Source organism: Balearica regulorum, chromosome 1 (assembly GCF_011004875.1).
Source record: "Balearica regulorum gibbericeps isolate bBalReg1 chromosome 1, bBalReg1.pri, whole genome shotgun sequence".
Lineage (NCBI taxonomy): Eukaryota > Metazoa > Chordata > Aves > Gruiformes > Gruidae > Balearica > Balearica regulorum.
Genome location: NC_046184.1, coordinates 63,109,391 through 63,131,416, shown reverse-complemented (window position 1 = coordinate 63,131,416; position 22,026 = coordinate 63,109,391). Strand labels below are relative to the sequence as shown.

The 22,026-nt window shown below is 43.1% G+C and overlaps 1 protein-coding gene across 4 annotated transcripts in view; it reads right to left on the bottom strand.

Annotated features, from left to right (window-relative positions):
- Positions 1–10,512, bottom strand: part of KIAA1549 (KIAA1549 ortholog) — a 156,753-nt gene extending 146,241 nt beyond the window's left edge. For 3 of the 4 annotated variants that reach the window (XM_075755202.1, XM_075755185.1, XM_075755213.1), the window contains exon 1: positions 10,037–10,298. In XM_075755202.1, coding sequence (XP_075611317.1) covers positions 10,037–10,157 — 121 coding nt within the window. In that variant the 5' untranslated portion in view covers positions 10,158–10,298. Of the gene's footprint in view, positions 1–10,036 lie in introns of all 4 variants that reach the window. The other variant, XM_075755195.1, reaches the window with a different exon arrangement.
- Positions 10,513–22,026: the final 11,514 nt, after the last annotated feature.

Genomic DNA, 22,026 nt, shown 5'->3' with positions numbered 1-22,026 from the left:
TTGTACTAATAATGGATAAAATATTTTATTATAAAACCTTGATTATGATGTTGATAAACATTTACGTAATTTTTTTAACCAAGCTACTATAAAAAGCATATGCACAAAAGGAAAAACTTTTTTTTTTTGTTCTGTCAGAGTGGAACAAATTACATCTTCTAAAAATTGAATGTCAATGGCTGGAAGCCCAAATCTGTTTCATCTTTCAGCATAAGGACAGGAAGTAAGGTCACTGTCAGCTGCTAATTGAAAACATCTTCAAACCAGACTTCTGCTCCAGATCAGGATTTTGCTCAGTGACATGCAATTTCTGTCTCAATATATCACACAAGTTAGTCCCAATTCAGCATTAGCTCCAGTTTTCAATACAGACATCCACTGGAGAAGTTACCTAATCAGAATCCAGTGTAGGTGATAAACAACCATCTTCCTTCTATTCAAAAAAGTAATGTGATATTAGCCCAGAGAGGTCTGCTACATAAATGCTTGGAGCTTTGTCTTCAAATAATGAACTAAATCATTGTGGCTTTGTGGTTGAACAGTGCTCACTGCAGTCTGCATATATCAGGTATAATTTATCTATAACATAATTACGGGGCACAGGAAAAGGTGAGACAGGCTCAACATCTAATTGAGTTTACGCTCAACTAGAAGGAGAATAAACAGTCCCTGCACCACCCTGCAGTAACAAACAATTGCCTTTAGATGAGGAAAGAACTTAGAGAGTATCCACAAACTAGTTCCATACACTATTGACTGGGGAGCAAACAAAAGGAGACCCTTCTCATCTAAGAATCACACCAGTTTGAATTTCTTATTCAGTGTGAAAACACTCAATAGAAAATTCAGTCCAAAATGGTGTGAATTAAGAAAAAATAAGTTGAAAACAAAATCTGTAAATTGTATCAATACTACTTAAGAAAAAAACATCTTTACCTATATTGTCTACCTGTCTTATGTGACTATTTATTTTCAGGTGCATTTACAGTTCTCAAATATATCTTACTAGGCACCTAAGAGTTTTCTACTGAAACTGAGCCAAACTACCCCTTTAGAAAATGCCCTATGCAAGTACCTCAGTTTCTTCTGTATATCTCTAGGGCAAGCTCTAAAGTGAGGATGCTCAAGTCAAATACACAGGGGAGCCACGAAAACTTCCAACTTACCAATATCAAGCAGTCCTCATCTTACCACAAGCACTTCTCAACTAAGCCTTCCACCATCAATACCCTGATCTATATTCCCAATTTCACCCACTCCTGCAGTAGCCCCAGCACCTAGCATTACCTTTGCTGTTCCTTATTTCAATATCCTCCTGATCGAAGATCTTATTCTCCCTTTCTTGCTCACCCTGCCGTACCAACTCACTTCAGATAAAGGACACAAAGACAGCTCTCCATTGCCTTGACTGTCCAGAAAAGCTTTGGCAGGACATGCTTGCTGCAGAGCTGAGTGGTACACTGCACACACCTGAGTGGAGGCCAGCAAGCGCACAGCTCTGGCCAGGACATCTGTGCTGCTCTCCCAGTGGTTGCCACTCCAGTCAGGAAACTTGGCCACTTCCCAGTCACCAGGTGGGGCGCCCGTTGTCTCTCAGCTATTGAAGGACAGAAGCTTTGCATTCTCCCTTCAACCAAGACCCCAGCCACGTGCTGCACTGGCTGGCAGTACATGCAACACAGCCAACTGAAAGATTCGGTCTAGTGCTATTTATTTGCTCAGTCTTCCAGTTATCTTGCATCACTTTGGACTCCTTCCTTCCACCATCTCTCCCTTCCCTATGGGCAACAGTGAACCCTAAATTCTGTGCCAAGATAAACAAGTTCCCAGCTTGTCTGACTACACATTTCATAGAAATATCAATAAAGTGTTTTGAGCACTAATATTGCCTCTCCTTCCACCCCACCTGTTAGACATACAAATGCTAATAATTCAGTTCATGAATAGACATGCAGAATCACATCCACACTGTTTACTTGTACCTGTCCTCTCAGTGATAATCTATGCTGTATTATAAAATGCTTAAGAAACTGAACTTGCAGAGACTAACTTAAATTCGTGTGTTCCTCACCCCTGTTATTACCAAGGATAAAGTCACTATAGCAAGGATTAGAAAATATTCTTTGAAATCTTACAAAACTGTTAAGCCTAAAATCAATCATTCAGAAGTTAGGAAGTACAATTACTAAGGCTACCTATGAAATCCCAATTCAGATTTTCACTGCAGAAACATTATGACACAGTATTTAACTATACAATCACAGATTGTTTCTTCACTTGAAGAGCACACCAAAGTTTTCAGTAGTGAATGCATACTGGCCTCAATGTTGCACGTCTGCATATAAATTACAGTATTTGTAAAATCTCACAAAAACAGAATTGCAAAACATTTCAGGACGTCACCTACTCCATCCTTCTACACCACTGTGGAATCACTGTTGCAATCCACTTCTGTTAGATCATTATACAAGCTGTTCTTACAGCTCTGGTGACAGATTACATTATTGCCCAAAACCATGTATTTCAGGGTTTCATTATCCCTGCTGTTAGAAAGATCAGCAGTTAGAAAACCTGTCTTGTTCACTGCAATTCAAGTTTCACACTTCTTTTCTTACTCAAGTGTAATAAACAGTTGTTTATGTTATCTTTGTATTTATCTTTTACATGTTTGAATAAAGTCCTGTTCACCTGCATTTTTGCTCTGATTAGGCAACCTGAATACTTCTGCAATCTGAACTATCTCCAGTAGCCTGTTTCTTCCTTGAAGGACACAGCATTCCAGCTGGAGCTCTTCTGCCACTGAAGAGAATCAATGAGTTACTACACAGGATATGCCAAAGACCATAACCCGTGTGTTCATGAGATCCAGCAACACCGTGATCCGGTCGAATCAACATTCTGTTTGTGATCCATGATAAACACCAGATCTTTTCACACAGCACTGTTACATTGCCTATTCCCCATCCTACAGCTGTACAGGTTTTCAACCCCTTCAGTATGATACTATTATGCAGTTTCCTTACTAACAAGCATCTGGATTTTCAGGCCCCTCTCTCACTGTGTTTCCAGCATTCCTCCCCTCCTCCTCCCCTTACTTGCCAGTGAATTTTAGCCTCTTACCTCTATTTCAAGCCACAAGACCAGACACATTGTCTTGACCAGACAGCTAAAGCCAATTCAACATTCTATACAGGGAATTAATTCATAGAAGAGAAGCCTCTCTAAATCAGAAGGGAGAATGGAAGAGGACTAAAAGGATTAGAAAACGGTTTGCGCATGAAGAACGAGCAGGTAGGGGGTGTACGCTGAAACTGCTAAAACTGAAAGTGAGCAACAAACATCAGCAACCATAAATGAGTTGTTTATGAAAATTTTATTTTAAAAAAAAAAGAAACAAAATCCTACTACACTTTGATACAGCATAGTACATCTTCCAATCTATAAGGCTAGTTAACTCTCACTAAAAAAGTCTTAATATGGTAAATGTATACTGTTACACCAGCATCTGTTACTTTCTATGTGCTTACAAACAGTTTATTTCTTACACTTCTCTTCTGTGGATTCAAGTTCGGTAGACTGGTTTTATCCACTGGATCTTTCCTGTTCTAAAGACAAAAGTCTTTGGCTTTCTGATGAACTTTTCTATTGTGCTCACTGTTATTGCATCTGAACATTTTATAGTATTTTGAAAATCAAACAAATTACATTTTACAAATGGTGAATCTAAGAAACAAGGTCAAATTCCGAGTGCCTGATTTGAAACATTAATGAGTATTTAGAATTACAGGCACAACATCTATTCAAGAAGAGCTCCCCTTGACTTCTTTGGCAGCTGCAAGCACTCAGCATTTCTGCAACACAGATCCCAGAGGTCTCATGTCCAGTAAACGAGGAACACACAGCTAGTGACCACCTGTGGGAAGCTTGGTTTAAGCAACTTGCTCACATCACTGAAACTCCGCAACAGCAACACAATTCAATTGTCTAGGACAGCATTTAATTACATTAACAGTGAAACCTTTATTGAAACTCCCCTGTCCCCCACCTCATTCATTTCTCACCTTCCAACATCTGCTACAAAAGGAGCTAGAGTCCTATAGACAACTTCTTCATTTGGTATCCAACACCCAGTTGTTCTCAGAGCAGTTTTGTACACTGAATGCAATGAGGGTCTTGTCCGCATGTGGGTATATGTATTTACAGATATATATGTGCAGGTGCCTAGATAGCTACAAATACTATCTATATGGATATACACTTTGTGATCATGTGAGCATAGTTGTACCATAACTTATAGGCATAGGAGTAGTTTAAAACTGCACAGGTTATTGTAACGTCAATATTTCTAACTTGTTGATTTTTGCCTTTGCAGTCTTCATATGCTGCTACAATTTCTGTGGAAGAAACGTTTCAGTTTTTAAAACAAACTCTGAAAAACACTTCTGTCACAAGGCTGTAACATGCACATTCACGAAATGTTCAAGCAGTAGCAGCAGATTATCATGCTCCTGGCTGAGAGGAGGAAAGGGCCAACACTGAAGCCCTGGGTTCTGTGCCAAATTCTGGAGAAAGCGTCCCAGAGCGGCAGGCACACACCTCCCTGTTCCTAAATGCCAAGCTTGACGCTTTCGGCCATATTTCTTCCAGTCTTGTCCCAGTCCCATATCTTCCCTATTTCTGATTCCTCCCTTCAACACTATTTTTTGGAGTTTTATTTTCCTTTTTTAAACCAAGTCCATCTGTGTTTCCCAGTGTGCTTGCTCATCCTACTAGCAGGCTGCACTGCTTATTTCTTCTAGAATTAATTTCTGCATTGCAGTTTCCCTCATCCACAGACCTATTTCCCACTCCTGACCTAATGTCTTGCCTCCTAGTTTTTATGCCCTGCCAGTTCCAGTTTCTTTTGTCTCACAAACCCTCTTGCAATTTGCGTGTCTCTTCCCCTCCTACTCCTACAACTCCCCAGTTTCTGCACGTATCTCATCAATGATCAGCACAGTGACCAAAAAAGATCTGCAGACCCTTCTCTTACTCCTGCTGCTTAACTAAATCTAAGTCCCACGCTTGCTCCTTCTAAAAGCCTTCTATTTTCCCTCTTGGGCCAAATGCAAGCAAGTAACCACCACACGACACTGCACCAGAAGGTAGATGCCTGTGTTGCCCTAAAGAAAGTAAAGCATTCCATTACACAGCACAGACACGGCCTTAAACACAAGGCAGGCAGGTGCCAGTTCTCAGTCCTAAAGCTCAGTCCAGTCCCACTTCTGGAGCAGTTTAAACAGACTTTCACAGGGAAGTCCAATCTTTCACATATTATTTTGCGCTATGGGAAGCATGCTTAGTACATCTGCCCAGGTGGCACATACACCCCCTGGTCAGTATTAATAGGTAGGTGAGGTTCCATGAGAATAGAATATATGCAGGTTTTAGCAGACAAAAACATGCATCATCTCTATTCATAGCCATGTGTGCCAAAATTCAGTTGTTACAAGCTTTTGAAAAAAAAAAAAATCACTTTCAAAGCAGCAGCAGAGAAAACATCCCCTTCAGAGCAGATCCAATCCGCCAAAGTTTGACTGCATGCTCCAAAGCATAAGGGTATTAAAGCTGTTCAGAAAAGAAGCTGGCAGAACTCAAAGCAGAAACCATTGTTTTCCTCTTGCCTCAACATCAGAAGTAGCTGAACTCTTTCAAATGACATTTTGCAAAGAAAAAAAAAGCTTCAGGCTATAGCAAAATGCACAATTTATAAAATTTCAATTGAAATAGTTAAGTTTGTTCTCAACTCGGCTGCAAAGCAGTAATATTTCTTACAAATATCTTACAACATCTTACAGCTTTAATAAGAGCAAGCACAATCAGCCCAGTCTACCAGTTTCCAGTATTTCATCTGTGCATTTTACCTGCAATTAATTACACTGATATAATCAGTGACACGACTACTGAGGGTCAGTTGTATCTTTTCCTCATCTCATGTGTTAGGAAGAAGACACCACTAATCCATTGCTCTTATGAAAGATTTTCCCTTAGTCTTCCAAAACAGTTGCCTCCAATACCATTAACAGCTGAAAATACAGCACGTATAGGGAGTGTCAATCACATCTGCGCTCACATAAGTTTAGCAATCAGTAAAGCACAGAAATATATGACTTTTAAAGGGATAAAAAAAAGACATCATATCATGCAACTCCAGAGTGCAGAACTGGCTGTACTGACAAGGACTCTGTGAAAATGTGGTTCTTATACGTGAGCCAAAACAATAAATTAAGTCTGCATTGTTCATTTAATGCTACCATTTGACTTAACTTTGGGGTTCTAAGACAAAATTTAAACGACAACTTGTGCTATTTTGCCTATGGCTTTTCACTTATACATAGGTTCCCACGACACACTCTATTTAATAACTTAGTGCAATTAGTGTTATTCATACTGTATGCCACAATGGGCCAGGCTGGAGACACACTAGTAGTTAAGGACATCATCCATAATAACTCTTACGCAATTAGTGTTATTCATACTGTATGCCACAATGGGCAAGGCTGGAGACTGACTGGTAGTTTAGGACATCATCCATAAACAGATTTAGTTTCAAATGAAGGAAAGCCATGTCTCCCACTGCTGAAGTGAGACTCTATTATTAAAAAGCCTATTTTGCTTCACTTCTCTCCCAAGCAACTCCACACACACACATTCCGAATTGAGAAATAAGAGCTGGGTTGTCAGAACCTGCCATTTATCACAATCATCAGCTTCCCAAGACCTCTTGGAAAAGATTTGTGCTGCAGCAAGAATCACTGCTCTTTAATGTGTCCAGTGCCTGAAACCTATTACTCAAGGTAGGTCAAAGCTGTTAAAGCCTACTTTGTTAAAGGCAAGCTATATTTCAAGTCCCAGCCCTGCCCAAGAAATCTAAGACCTTGCTTCACAGAAAACAAATGCCACTCACAAAACGGACACAACTGAACAAAAAGCTGCACTGTCCACTAGCTTGTTTAGCATTCTAACTTCTTGAAAGAACATGCAAACAAAAAACACATTTCCTCTGGCAAGACTACAAGTGTAGCTTGTAGACACGAGGCTGAAATAAATAAAGCAAGCACAGCATAGAAAGCAGTCTTAAAGGGAATCCTCCAACCATATGCGTCTTCTGTGAAAGTTAACTAGAAGCAAGCTTGACAAGCTGAACTGGCCACAAGAGACATGATGCCAACTCAAGTGTCTGCAACACACTCATGCAATTAAGTTGAATAAACAAAATTCTGCAACTGTCCCATAAGACAGCTACATCTGATTCCTTGCCTGACCTCCACAGCTTGTCTTTGGTCCTTGCATCTCTGAGGAGACTCACTTTTCCAAGTCTGGCTCATAGCTCGCTCTCCCATGAAAACCACGCAGCAAGACAAGATAAATCCTCCTGATTGTCAGTGAGGGAGTTGCACAGATTGTGCAATGGAACAAAAGCAAAAACACAGCCTGGGCTGAGCAGCGAGACATTCTCAGAGCCTGACCAAAGCCCTAGTACACAGAGGTGCCCAAATGCATGCATACCTACCTTTAGCACACCAGCAGCCTATCGACATACTACAAGTTCAGCATCTGCTTAATTGTGGAAGCTGAAGCCCTGATTCAGCAACATGTGACTTCAGTGGGAGCTGGGTCAAGCATTCCAAAATCCAAGTTGATTTACTACTAAATTTTCTTAAATACTGACATTCACTTTGCTATTTCAACTGCAAGCAAGTGGCCCTAACAGCCATTCCACTCTTACTGTATGCCTCTTCTGTTTAACTCAAAGCTGCAAGTTTGCTCTTGCTGTTCCTAAACTGGTGAAGACCAAACGGCACAGAAAAGCAAATGAACTGCACCCGAGAGAATCAGGGAGTTGTATATCTGTCGAGCAATTAAGTGAATGTTGTCAAAGCCTACTACATATGACCAGTACACATCTCTTCTGTTTCACACCACCCACTATATCATCACAGCATTTCAAGGCTAAAGAAACGATTAGGATAAAAGCTGTATCTGATTTTTTTTTAAACATTATGCACCCAAGACAGAGAAATCAGATTTCTGTCATGCTTTTTAATAAAGCATTTCACCTTAACCGAAAAGGAACAAAATATTCTACATCTCTGCAACCTGCAGTCTTTAAATCTCTGCAATCAATGGAACATTTCTAAGATGTCTACAAAAAGCATCCTCTGAAAAGCCAGTTTGCTCTTAGTATGCTAAAGTTCATTGTACATGATTCACATGCCCGGTGGAAAGAGAAAACGTAGAGGACTCGCAAATCAAAACAGCTTGACTGCTCCTGCCCTAGACTGAGCAGGAAGGCTTCGCTTTGGGTGAGATCTGTTGTCTCCAAGCAGCCCAAGCACTGGCTAAGTTACATAATATTTCTACTGCTGTTTTTAAGTTACACAAGAACACACAGCAATCACACAAAAGTTTACAGAAATCCACAGCAATGTTTAACAACTACTAAGTATCAGACAAACAATTAAACAAAAGCCTTCACTGAGTTACTATGAATATCTAGAAAAAGAAACTCAGCCATTCTATTAACCTCAAAGAGGCAAAAAAACCCCATGCAAGTTTCCAACTTATGAAACTACTGCTTTGCCTTCTATTTGTATGCAAAGTCTGCTCTATTTAAGAAAAAGAATCTCTGAATCTTACTAGAAATTATCAACTTTCACGTAGGCTGTAAAGCCAACAAGAGATGTTCCATACAAAGGGAACTGGAGAAGAGGATAACTTCCCTGAAAAACTAACCGGTCACCACCAAAACACGAACTACTTCCTGAAGTGGAAATACAGCATTATTAAAAAGATAAGTATGTTTTATAACACCAAGGTTTCTTAAGCACCTAGCAATAATCACCATGATTCTCGTGTTTAAATAAAAGAGTCAACACTAGTTGGTCTACTTCATGAAATAGTTTAATGCAGGTTCTTATCACTTCTTACCACTTATCAACAACTTATTGATGTTGATAATAATGTATTACTTTACACCTGTTATTTATCTAAGAAAACTTATCAACAACTTATTGATGTTGATAAAAATGTATTACTTTATACCTGTTATCTATCTAAGAAAACCAACAGTCACAGCAAAATTGCTCCTTTCTATGAAATGCTAGTTGTTGAATTTTTAGGGTTTTTTTTAAAGTATTGAAGATGAACCAAAAAGTGCTACAGGAGCAGAACCAAATGAGACATCTTTGTGATTAAATTGTCTGCCTAACTACAAGCTAATTTAGATGTCTAGACCCACTAGATAAAAGAAGAGACAAAAAAGGGAGCCACCGATTCTTGGCTATTTTGAAATACCTACGGACCACACCACCCTCTGAAGCCCGAACAGTTCTCTCCACACACCAGTCAGGGCACGGCTGTGCTTGGAGCAGTGTTTCAGGTTTCGAGGGGCTCTGATGTTTCCCAACTCGGAAAGGCGAAGGAGAACCAGGCTGCCCTGCACCCCGCAGGTGCTACCACCGCCTGACAGACGGGCACTCCGAGAGCCGCAGGCGGGGGAGAGGGGAGCGGCCGCTGGGACTCCAACTCCGGGAGACCACCGGTTCGCAGAGGACATCCCCCACACCAGAAACACCGCGTCCCCCAAGAGGTCCGGGACGGCGCTGCCACCAACATCCCTCCCCACATCGGTTCTCTCCTTCGCTTTCACGGAACGGGTCCCAGCCCCCCCCCCCCCTCCCCCGCGCGTCGGAGCTGCCCACGGCCCCACGCCAGAGCGGACGCGGTTTGGCTGCAAACAATGCGCGCGTTTTCTGGCGGAGCTCCCCAGCAGCGCCGCGCGCAGAGGCGGCCCCCGCCCGCCGGCACCGCCGCATTGTTACCGGCGCTGCCTCCCCCCGCACGCGCCCGTTAACGGACGCTAGCGCGCGTGGAAAGCTACCCTCAGCAGCGGCAGCCGACACACCCCCCCCCCCCCCGCCCCTCACAGCCCGGCCCCGGCCTGGCACACCTGCCGCCGCCCGACCGGCCCCGCGGGCCCCCTTTGTTCCCTTACCTGCGGCGGGCGAGCCCCGCAGCGCCGGCACGGCGAGTAGCAGCGGCAGTAGGGCGGGCAGCGCCGGCCGCCACCGCGCCGCGGCCGCCGAGGCCACCACGAAGCGTGTCATCCCCTCCATGGCACGGCACGGCACGCCGCGGCCCGGCGTCAAGTCATCGCGGCGCCCTGCGTCCCCCCCGCGGGCTGAAAGGGCTGGGCGGGCTCGGCTGCTCCTCCCGGGTGCATCCACGGCCGGCGGGGCTGGGACGCCCGGGGGCGGGGGGCCTCCGCAGCCCCCCCTCCCCACGCCCACCCCGTGAGGACTGTTCACGGGGGGCCGAGGCGCCAGCCGCCTCCCAGAAGCGGCGGGGCGGGAGCGGGGCAGCGGCGCCCCACGGGGCCCGCAAGCAGTTCGGCTCGGGCCCCGGGCGGGGAGGCAGAGGGGAAGCCCCCGCGCTGCGGGGCAGCGGGGCTCCTCAGCCGGCCGCGGCGCTCGCCCGGGCGGCTACGGCCCTTCACGTGGGAGGCGGCGGCAGCCCCGGCCCGGCCGCCCGGCGCTCGCTGGTTTCCTCCCTCCTTCTCTCACTCGCCCGCCGGCGACGCGCTAACCCCGGCGGAGGCCGGCCCGCAGCGGCGGCGAGCGCAGCGGGGCCGCCCGCCACCTGCGCGCGCCCCGCCGTCCGCGTCTGCGCGGGGGCGCGCCCGCCCCGCCCCCTCCGCCGCGCGCGGGCGAAGGCGGGGGCGGTGGGGAAGGGAAGGGAAGGGAGGAGCCAAGGCCCCCACCCCGCTCCCCAGGGGGAGGTGTGAGGGATCGGGGCGGTGCGGCGTCAGCAGGCCCCGCCCCCGCCCGTGGCCGGCCCGCGGGCCCCCACCGCCCGCTCTTCCCGCCCTCCCTCCCTCCCGCCGCACTCCTCCTCAGTGGTGACCTCGTGCCTCGCCCCGCTGCACGGGGAGGGGGTCACCCAACGGCCGCCCCCCTCAGGGCCCGGTTAGTTTCTCGGTGGCTCCCGGTACCTGCTCCCTGACGGGGGAGGCCCCAGGGCCCGCTGCTGGTTTGCATGGGGCACCCTTGTTTCCTGACTGCCCTCTCCCGTGGCAGAGCGAGGCCTGGAGGTTGGTGGCCCCGTCCCTCAACCTGCTGGCCACACGGAGTGGTGGCCGGGGACAGGCCCTTGCTTCCCACGGGCTGCGTGGGGAGTTTTGGGGGCTAAAACAATGAATGTCCAAGCGGAAAAGGAGAAGGCACAGCAATGAGGGCATAGCTACGTGGCAGGACATCCATGCAGCATTAGTGTTGCTCTAGGGGACAGTGGGCACAAAGAGTGGGGGGAACCCTTTCACCACAGGGCTCCCCCAGGAGCACGGAGGAGTCCAGCAGTCACGGAGGAGCATCAGCGACAGCTGGGAAAAGGTCCCACAGCAAAGTAGAGCTGGGGTCACCTAGTTTCCAGCTGCACTGGCAATAAAACAGGCTAACGGTACATCAGGGGACTTCCTAATGCTGTTTTCAGATCCCATCGGTCACAAGAGGTACATGTCACTCCCAGAGAAGGATGGAAGGAGCGAAGGATACATTTTGCTGACATACAGAAATAAAACAATACCCATAAGCTTTAGCTGTACATCGCACAATGCACAGCACAACATCGTATCACACAGCCAGCAAAGGAAAATAATGCACGGCAGATCCTTGGCAATGTAAATAATCAAAACTGAAATCAGCCGAACTACATCAGCTGAAGATGTGGCTCAGTATAGACAGGCCAAGTCAGGGAAGAGTATGAAATCTGAAAAATCTACTGGTTTTAGGTTAGACATTTTCGGGGTCAAAAAGTCCATGGATGTCCTGTCTTTGGCAAGGTATCAAAGGCAATCACGATGATGAGTACTTCAGGCCTTCTAGCACAAGACCTATACTTTCATTCTAAAAGTCTCGGCCCGTACGATATAATTTTCTTTCATTTGGTACAGCGGAGAGATGTTTCACGGAATATTTCATGGGTGATTACAACCTGTATCTTAAAATGAAACTAAAAATCTAAGCTATAACATCCTATGCAAAGATGTTAGACATTGCAAAAAGAAGACCACAGTGGGACAAAAAAACCACCTAGTTTTTGAAACATCTAACAAAAACCGAATAGAGAAAAACTTGCACAACAATTTTTTTTTTTAACCAGAGCAAATAACAAAAAAAACCCAAACAAACAAAAAAATCAGAGCCTGGGGATTGTTTCTGTTATATTAAATTGCTGATAGAGAGAAGTATGTCTTTGATATTCCTTTTTATTTCCTAAAAAATTGAGATGTCTGTTTTCCAGAACCCATTAGGAATCAAACAGCTTTTTTTTTTGAGGTTTTTCTAGTTTTCAGTCCCTTGAAAACAGCTCAGCTCGCAAGAGCACTCTTTAGCCTTTTTTTATAACTAAGTACCCACCATTTGTGGATACATGCCATGTCAGGTACGTCCTTGCTGCCATCATCTCTCTCAGTTTCTCTCATCCTTCCCAACCTCTGTTGCAGATCTGCAGTGCCAGCTAAACAATAGCCACCAAAAGCTTAAACCCCCCCCACTTCATTCCAATATGCCTTCATTGTAAGCAGCGGTGTGCACCCATGTTTGGCATTGAGGCGTGCAGTTACATATTCTTTCTGTTTGCAAAATGTGGTTTTCCTTTTCTTTTAATAAGCTCGTCCTCAGAAGTACTCATTAAGTGAATAGAAATCCATCCTTGCTTCAGATTCAGTGGGAGCTTTGGCAGTTAAGACCCTTGAAATACTTAATTTCAAAACATATTTCAGATGCTGCCTGTCATCTCCTTCGCTGAAAGATTCCATATTACTTCATTGTCCTTCCAGTGCCTCTAGTAACAGAGCACGTAAGGTGCCTGTAGTAGATTTCAGATTGCCTGTAGATAACTTGTTTCACCAAGACCCAAAGGTAACTTCCCAGACTAAAGTGTGAGACAACTTTTCTCACATTTCTGAGATGTTATCCATAATGAAATCCACCGCAACTGCTAACTCATTCACTGTCTCAGCTAACACAATTTCCTGCTCCAGTTCCCAGAGTTCAGTTCATGAAAATAATCTTCCTATCTTGTGTTTGGGTTCATGTTCCCCAGATTCAGTGTCTGTTGAGACCAAACTGGTATTTATGTTATTTCCCTGCTTCCTGGGCTAATTTAAGAACTGTCACATTTGATCGCATATTCTCTATTCCCTTGCAATTTCACACGTTCCACCAGACACCTCCAACTTAAACTCCCGTTGTTAAATAACAACCAGCACTGAAAGAGTAGCTGTGAGGCAGCTACCTGTTATGCTACAGTTCACCCTCTGGTTTGGTCTGCTGTATCCGGGAGGTGTGAAGGAATTTCAGTGGCCACATATGATCCTCTGTCCTGCTTAGCCACCTCTTTCACTGGAACCATACCTTGGGGTGATGATTTTGCAATTGTAGCTCTTACTCCCCTTAGTGATTGGCTTATCTTTAGTACCTTTGTACTCCTGTTTAGTGTTCACATTGAATTTAGTATCTTTGTACTCTTGTTTAGTTCCTTTAATTCTTTTTTCATTCCTCTTAGTACCCCTTTTTCCTGGAAAGCCTCATTGTATGTGACAACCTGATGGACATTTACTTCAGCCATTTATCTTGATTACACAATCATAGAATAGTTTGGGTTGGAAGGGACCTTTAAAGACCATCTAGTCCAACTCCCCTGCAGTGAGCAGGGACATCTTCAACTAGAGCAGGTTGCTTAGAGACCTGTCCAACCTGACCTTGCATGTTTTCAGGGATGGGGCATCTACCAGCTCTCTGAGCAACCTGTTCCAGTCCTTCACCACCCTCATTGTAAAAAATTTCTTCCTTATATCTAGCCTAAATCTACCCTTTTTTAGTTTAAAACCATTACCCCTTGTCCTATCACAACAGGCCCTGCTAAAATGTTTGTCCCCATCTTTCTTATAGGCCACCTTTAAGTACTGAAAGGCTGCAGTGTCTCCCTGGAGCCTTCTCTTCTCCAGGCTGAACAACCTCTCAGCCTGTCTTCATAGGAGAGGTGCTCCAGCCTTCTGATCATCTTCATGGCCCTCGTCTAGACCTGCTCCAACAGCTGCATGTCTTTCTTGTACTGGGGGCCCCAGAGTTGGACAACAGTACTCCAGGTGGGGTCTCACAAGAGCAGAGTAGAGGGGCAGGATCACCTCCCTTGACCTGCTGGTCACGCCTCTTTTGATGCAGCCCAGGACACGGTTGGTTTTCTGGGCTGTGAGCACACATTGCTGGCTCAGGTCCAGCTTTTCATCCACTAGTATGAAAGTCCTTCTCCTCAGGACTGCTCTCAATCCCTTCATCCCCCACCCTGTATTGATACTGGGGATTGCCCTGACCCCGGTGCAGGACCTTGCACTTGGCCTTGTTGAATCTCATGAGGTTCACATGGGCCCACTTCTCAAGCTTATCCAGGTCCCTCTGGATGGCATCCCCCCCCTCAGGCATGTCAACTGCACCACTCAGCTTGGTGTCATCTGCACACTTGCTGAGCGTGCACTCAATTTTATGACCAACTACAGGTTTTTTCCTCCAGCTTTCCTTTATATAGCCTTCAGCTATTTCTTCAGTATACTTCTCCTCATCTACAGAAAGTCCTGAGTACAGCAGGAATCCTAACAAAGGACAGTTGTAGGATTTTTTTGTTACAGCTTCCAGAAGGTCTCACCCTGTACTTCTCTTTGTGCTTTCCTCAGGACTTCTACAGCCTGTGCCAGTGCACCCTCACCACCTTCTTTCTCTCTGGTCCTTTTCACCTATTGCAGATGCACAAATAAAAGGTGCTACAGAATATTCAGCAAGAATTTCACTCAAATATCCCTTGAAGGAATGACATACTGGCATTTGTGGTGGAGGCTGTGTTTTTCCTTTCCCTTTGGAACAGCAAAAGAACCTCCACCACCTTATATGCTTCTAACAAGTATCTTAAGTCAAGAATGACAGTTATTTATAATAACAATATTTAAAAAAAAAAAAATCTATAGAAGACTTTAGTTTCCACTAAAACAGAAATCGGGGGAGGAGGTGGGGGGGAACCAGCAAATTTTGCTAGGACATTAGTACAGGCCGGAAATCCTGGAATCTGTGACTCTCACAGGCTTCCCTACGTTGTCACTTGCAAACTCACAAAGTGAAACTAGCTATAATTTTAGCTACATTTTACTCTGCAGCTTGTAAATGCATTCATTACAAGAAGTAACTGGGTTGTAAGGTGAGAAATTCTCTTTCCTATGGCACACCACTGTGGTCTCTAGTAGTATGGATCAGAATATTAGCTCCCCCTGCTTAAGGGAAGAGTAGAAGTAATCTCTTGTAACAGTGTGGCTCACAAGGGTTATTTACTTACTGCTGAATGACTTCCCATTGCATACACACCAGGAAGTTTTTGACATTACTGAGCTTTCCACTACAGTGACGGCTACTCTGATTTATCACTGGGGCAAGACTGAGGATGCAAAAAAATCAAAGGCTATGCAAAGTATGATTAGATTAATGGTGACAGGCTCCACCTGGAAACTGAGAGCTCATTTTATGAAGGATGTAAAAGGAAAAAAACCCCACAAACTGCAACATTTTGGATAGAAACCTCACCAGTGACCGCACACAGGGACATTTGGAAGCTGCAATCTCAGCAGTGGAAGTGAGCACCCACGCTGCAATGACAGAAACAAGAGCGTCCTCAGAAGGCTCTTCGTGGAAGTGCTCATTTCTTCTTCTTGCCCAGGTATGAAATGAGACCCTCTTACAAAACTGAAAGTACTTTTCAATCATCTTGCTTCTCACAGAGTATGTAATACTCAAATCTGAAAACTACAGAAAACCTGTTTCTCAAAACTGCACATCAAAACACTGGTTCAGAGATACTGAATTGGAGACCATCAACATTATTTCCAATGGACCCCGACAACTGCTCAGTAATTTAACTTTCAGTTATTACTGATTTGGGAGCCAGTGACCAGAGCTGCTGAAGATATTTTTTGCTTTAGTGAATAACATTTACGTTAAAAAAAAACCCAAAACAAAAAAAAACCAAACCAAGAAACCCAAAAAAACCCCACCCTACCCAGAGATTTTTTCTTCTGCTCTTTTGCTGTTGCTGAAATTTGTGAAGAAACAGATTTTTTGGTGAACATTTACAATTTGCTGAACTACCTGTTGAAAAAATGTGCAAAAAGGGAGGTGTTCTAGCTTGGCTTTGTGAAGACCTTCAGACAGTTCATTAGGCTATTCCCAATGTTCTCAGATATACAACTTTCTTACCAACACTTGCGTCTAAAGGAACAGAATGTTTTGTTGTTTGGGTTTTTTTTTTTTTCATTAGGGTATTTCTTTTACTCTCTGCAAAACTGCACATTATGGAAAGTTGCATGGTATGTGACATAAAAAAGACTCAAACCATTTACAGATCAATACAGTCCAATTTACTTGCACTGCCATTCTATTTCTGAACTCTCATACTTTGCTTGATCCAAACTTGTGCTATAGGTTACTTCTGCCCTGCTCTTTTGAACTATGTGATGAAGTACAGTAGCAAGAGCTGCTGGCACCAGAAGAGAAAAGAGCCAACTTCAGAAGGCCAGACTAGCAAAACAGAACAGTTTTGTTCTAGAAAGTACAGGGAAGGTACTAGAAAGTATGCTTTCCAGGTTAAAAAGTGAAAGAAAAAACCCAAACTTCATTAGTATAAATTTTTGTATAATTTTGTAAATTAGTATAAATTTTTGTACTGCTGTAGTTTAACAAGACAGTCCTGTATGGTCTCATGTTGTAACTGTGTCAAATGCAATATTGGGAACTTGCACCAGGAACGCCCACACAAATACGAGATTGTTCCTATGTGAAAAAAGGCAAGAGATGCATGCTTGCTGTGTTTTTAATTCTGGGCTTCAAAGCTGGAGAAATATACGGAGGTAGCTCAGAGAAATAGCCTTTTATAAAAAATGTAGAGGTGTAGTAAACGTCTTTCTTCCACATTTTCCACTACAGATTTCGTTGAGACATTAGAGAGACTGGCCAAGTGCATCTCTATTTTGCTGAAAGGCTTGTCATCTTTTTGCAAATACCGCGGGCAGTCTGTTTAATCCAGTTCCTGGACTTCTGGCATTGGGTCTGCAACAAATGTCTCTGATATACAGCTTCATACGACTTTTCCTAGGAATGATTACTCTGATTGCCTCCTCTGACTCCTTCACTTTCACCACCTGCCAAAACCTTTTACCTCAAATTCCTGTCTCTTCAGTTCTGAGGCAATGCATTAGAATAAATGGGCTTAGTGCTTTTCCTCCAGTGGAGAGATATGTAGTTCTCTGAACCAGTAGTATTTTTTCCTTCATATCTGCAACCAATCCTGATCTTAACTATCCCATTTTGTTCATAAAATATCATTTTATAACACATAGACATACCATAGTCAGAAATTATTGCACCACGGACGTATTTTGCTCAATCAAACTATCCTTCATCCTTATACACTGAGCAACTTAAAATAATTCCATTTATACATAGCTAACTTACCATATTAAAAATAAAGTGTTTCAAGCTACTATAGCATTGATTGTGACAGCATTTAGATTATTTCTCTGTGTTACGGAATGACACACAAAAAATAAGCAAGCCAGATTCTGTCTGTTGTAGTTTTGGAACTTCAGAGAAGTAAATTCCAAGTACAGTGAATTTACTATAAAATATCCTTGGTAATCCCATCTTAAGCAGAGTGTTCACTGAAAAGGTCACTTACATGTACATCCTCCCACAAAACAGAATCAACAAACCTTCCTGCCACTTTATGCAATGTCAATAAATACTTCCAAAAAATATCCAGACCTTGCAAAATCTTCTCCCACATCTGTTTCCAATCATCACTTCATAATTCAGGGTACATCTCCCATTCCGGAAACCATTTGGACTTCATATAAAAAGATAAGGCTTCCTCCTGTCTGGCCCAGATATAGTTTATACCAAAGATTAATCAAATGCTATCCTAATTTATATAATGAACAAGGCAGATCAGTAGGTTTTGCAGGCTCAAGGATCAGTGTTTTTTGGAAAGTAAGAATAACTGAATCAGGCAATCAGTAGATGCTTTGTCAGATTTTAGAAGGAGCAGCTGGAATGAACACTTTCAAAATCTTGCCCATGACATTCACCTCTAGTGAGCTTTTGCTCCTGCTGATAGATGATAGTAGCTTGATCTTCCCGAGATAAATGCTTTAACAGCCTTTTTTGTTTCCCTCAAATCTACTTTGGTTTCCTACTGCTAATAGTTTCTGGTCCCTCTAGAAGTTAGAACCTCAGGCTCCCTCCCATTCAATACCTGTCACAAAATACCTATACTTCTGTTCTCTGCTCTTTTTTCTTCATTCACATTTGTCTTCCTACAGTCTTCCCGCCTTTATGTTACCATAAGGACCTTTTCTCCCCATGTTGCTTCCCTATGTCTCAGTGAAATGTCACCATCCAGATCTCTGTAAAGCAAGAAACTTACTTTAGATGACTTGAGGCCCAAATTGTATGATTCCTAAACCATGTTTCACATTTTTTTCTTCAACCAGCATTGTCTCCCACTGAACACCCTTGTTTAGCATTGAACGCTGCAGTTGGAGCGATGTGCAACTTCTCGCTACTTTCATTACTTTTTTTCTTTTCTGAAAGTAGAGCTTACCAACCCTGCCTGCAAACCAGGACCTCGATGTATCGAATACAACAGACACAGAACAAAGCAAGCCAGAAAAGATACTCCTTGTTTCTCTCCACTAAATAGCCAAAGTACAAATCCCCGATTTGGAGCCGGCTCATTCAGCTTTGCCTCAGGGATATTTGTACCATGGTGTGTCCCAGTGCAAGTGTGCCTTAAGTAAACTTTAAAAGACCATTGTACAGACTTGTGACAGACAGGCGTAATAGAGAAACATAAACCACTTGAAAAGCCTTAACTGTTAAGAAAAAAAAAAGAAAGAGTTTTTTAAGGGCAATGTTTGAAAGAGAAATAATTTAATCCATAAAAGGCAAACCTGAGTCAGAACCTCTGGATAACATTTCTGGCAGTGGAGTACACCAGCATGGAAATCGCCTTCCAAGGTCAGCAACAAACCCCTCCTCGTTTGGAATTTGAAGGCTCATGTGGACTGGGCACAGAGCAGAATCCAGGGGACACCATTAGATGCCATGAAAAGCTTACTCTGCTGCTAAACTCAGTAACGGCGAAATGAGCTGAAAGCTCCAGTGTTACTAAGGTACCTCTTATTCACAGCACAACTGTCTTTCACGTTTACATTCATTACAGGATGCTGACATGGTGGTTTTTTTCTGTACTCTGATATGGACTTTAAGCTGAAAAACACTATTAAAGAGATTGAATTACCAACACATATACATTAATTGGTTATTCGATACTATCATATTCTATGTTCATCGCAGAAATAATTTAAATTATTTCCCTTCCTTCAAAAATGAGAGAGAAGAGACAGGCAAATGGGAAATTACCTCCAAACCCCACAGAGACATCAGTGACACTGGCATTCACCTGGGCAGTCCAGTGAGTCATGCGGCTGGCCCATGCTCCTGAGCAGCCAAGTCTTTAATAAAGATAAAAGCACGACTAATTGCAGTCTTCCTTCTCAGGTGCCATGGTAGTAGGCATTAGCCAGACTGAGCTCAAAGCATTAGAATAATTAGCCCGAGTCAGTGGTGGGCCAGCATTTGTCTGCTGTGATGACTTGAGCAGGCTGGAGCTGCATGGTCAAAAGCCAACTCCGAAACTGTCCTCTGTAGATGCTCATTCCAAACACTGAGGTTGCATCCCAAGGGTGAATGCAGGTTAAAAGATCAAGAAGTGAAGACAAAAGAGGTTTTCAGATATCTCTCCTGGTAACATTTTTTGCTTAGCTAGGGACAGAATAATCCTATCCCATGGAAGAAGTTAAAAAGGCACGAGCTGCAGCTACTGCTGACATTTGGTCAGGAGAGCTATTGGAGCAAGCAGCTGCAATTTGAGCCAAAACTCTTTCCTTCTCCAGTTCTTTTTGCTGATATTTTATGCAACGTTAAATTAAGGTCAGATAAAGGACATGTTAGTAATGTCCTTGCCAGTGAAAACCACAAGTTAACTATTAAATTATGTTTATTTACTTACTGTTTTATAAAAAGAGTTTCCCTTTGAAAGTCCATTTGAGGAACCTGTGAGACTGAGAACAATATTTGGACACAGCTCTGAATAGTTAATGGCAGTTCTCTATGCTTTGTCTGAAACCAGTTGTGGTTCCCTTTTAGCACATTAGTTGAATGTATACACTGGGAATATTTTACTTTGTTTTATGTTATTGCAATTTGCAAAACTTACACTAATAGCGCAATTTCATGCAATTATCTCAATGCAAAACATTGTTCGGTTGAATTCCCATAGCCTAATCCTACCAGTTCCCTTGGCTGTCTTACTTTCAATTATGAACCAAGGTCTGCAAGTCAGATGAAATGCTGCTATTGTAAAAATGGATCCTTTCTTTAAAAGTTCTTTTCAGTGGTCTTGTGCCATACAGGCTGGTTTTATTTTCTGCAACCAAAGGCACTTTAAGGGAATCTGATTTGAACGTCACAGGCCTGCAATACATATACTTTAGCTAGAGCGGTTTGTTGTGTTATTGTGGTAATAACCCAGTTATGTTTGCACCATAATTGTACCTCTAAATGTCTCTTGAGCTGCACATATGGGGCAAAGTGTGGCTTTATGAATACATAGGGGAAAGGGAAGAAAAGAGGAAGGCCATACAGAGAATTACATCCTTTTTTCTTTCCATGTATAACACAGCTAACACAGTTTTGGAAAGCAGACAATGGATGATGTTAACACTACATTAATGCCAACTTGGTGTTCAAGTCTGAGTATTCAGAAATCATCAGTCTGTCTAAGGGATCATACATGTCTGGTTTTGTATTTGCTTTTTCCTTTTTGGAGCCTTTACAGTTTACAGGGAAAAAAAATTGAGCTTTTGTTCTTTTTAAGTAAAGTCCAAGTTTTTATTAAATCACATAACTCCAGGATCTAGGACTTAAATAAAAATACCAAAGAAGTTGAGACTTGTAAGAGTCAGTGGCCATGTGCTAAGTTCCCCAAATCAACTAGCCAACTGACCTGCCTTCCTGGAAGGAAGCACATTTTGTACATCTTGAAAAATATTGGTAACGTCATACTGTGGATTATACTTCCTTGAAGCTTCAGAAGGCTTGACTCCTGCTCTAATATGTCCCTCTTTCTATTCCTCTGAAATACCTATCCTGCATTTCCTCATTTGTACTCAATGTACTGCACCCTTGATTGCTTATAGACCTCTCCTTTTTTGGTAGGAGGAAACCATTCTTGCATCCACTTTGGAAAGAACTTGCATTCCTTGACTCAACCAGGACAAATGCAATAGACGTTTTTTAACTGAAGTTACATATATACATATCTTTAAAACTCAGTCTCTAAGTGTCATTCCTTTGTTGTGAATGGAAAGAAATAATATGCATTTCATGATAAGATAGGGCAGACATGAGCCTCTGGCCTTGCCTGACTCTCTCCTTTGTCTGTAGAAGAAGGCTTCGACAACTAGGTCTTTTCTTGTAGATCGATAACATTAGATGAAATGAATCCCAACCTTGATGTCACATTTTGGGTACCCGTGGATCAAAATAATAAAATTAAATTCCTTTTTCATTTTTGCTCCCTTAAATATCTTCCATATTTTTTGCCCTAAAGGAACTGTTGCCTCTCCAGGCAGTGAAATTTCAGTTCCTTATAAAAGCTACACATTTATCTGACATCATTATTCAGGTTTCCAAATGACCTTCATCAAAGAAAAGGAACTGGAGACATGATGTTTTGGATATTAAAGGGTAAAAAATAAGCAGAAAAAGCGGGGAAAAAAAACAAGTAAGATTTTAAACAGGAGAACAATAAAGAACAAACTCACTGTTT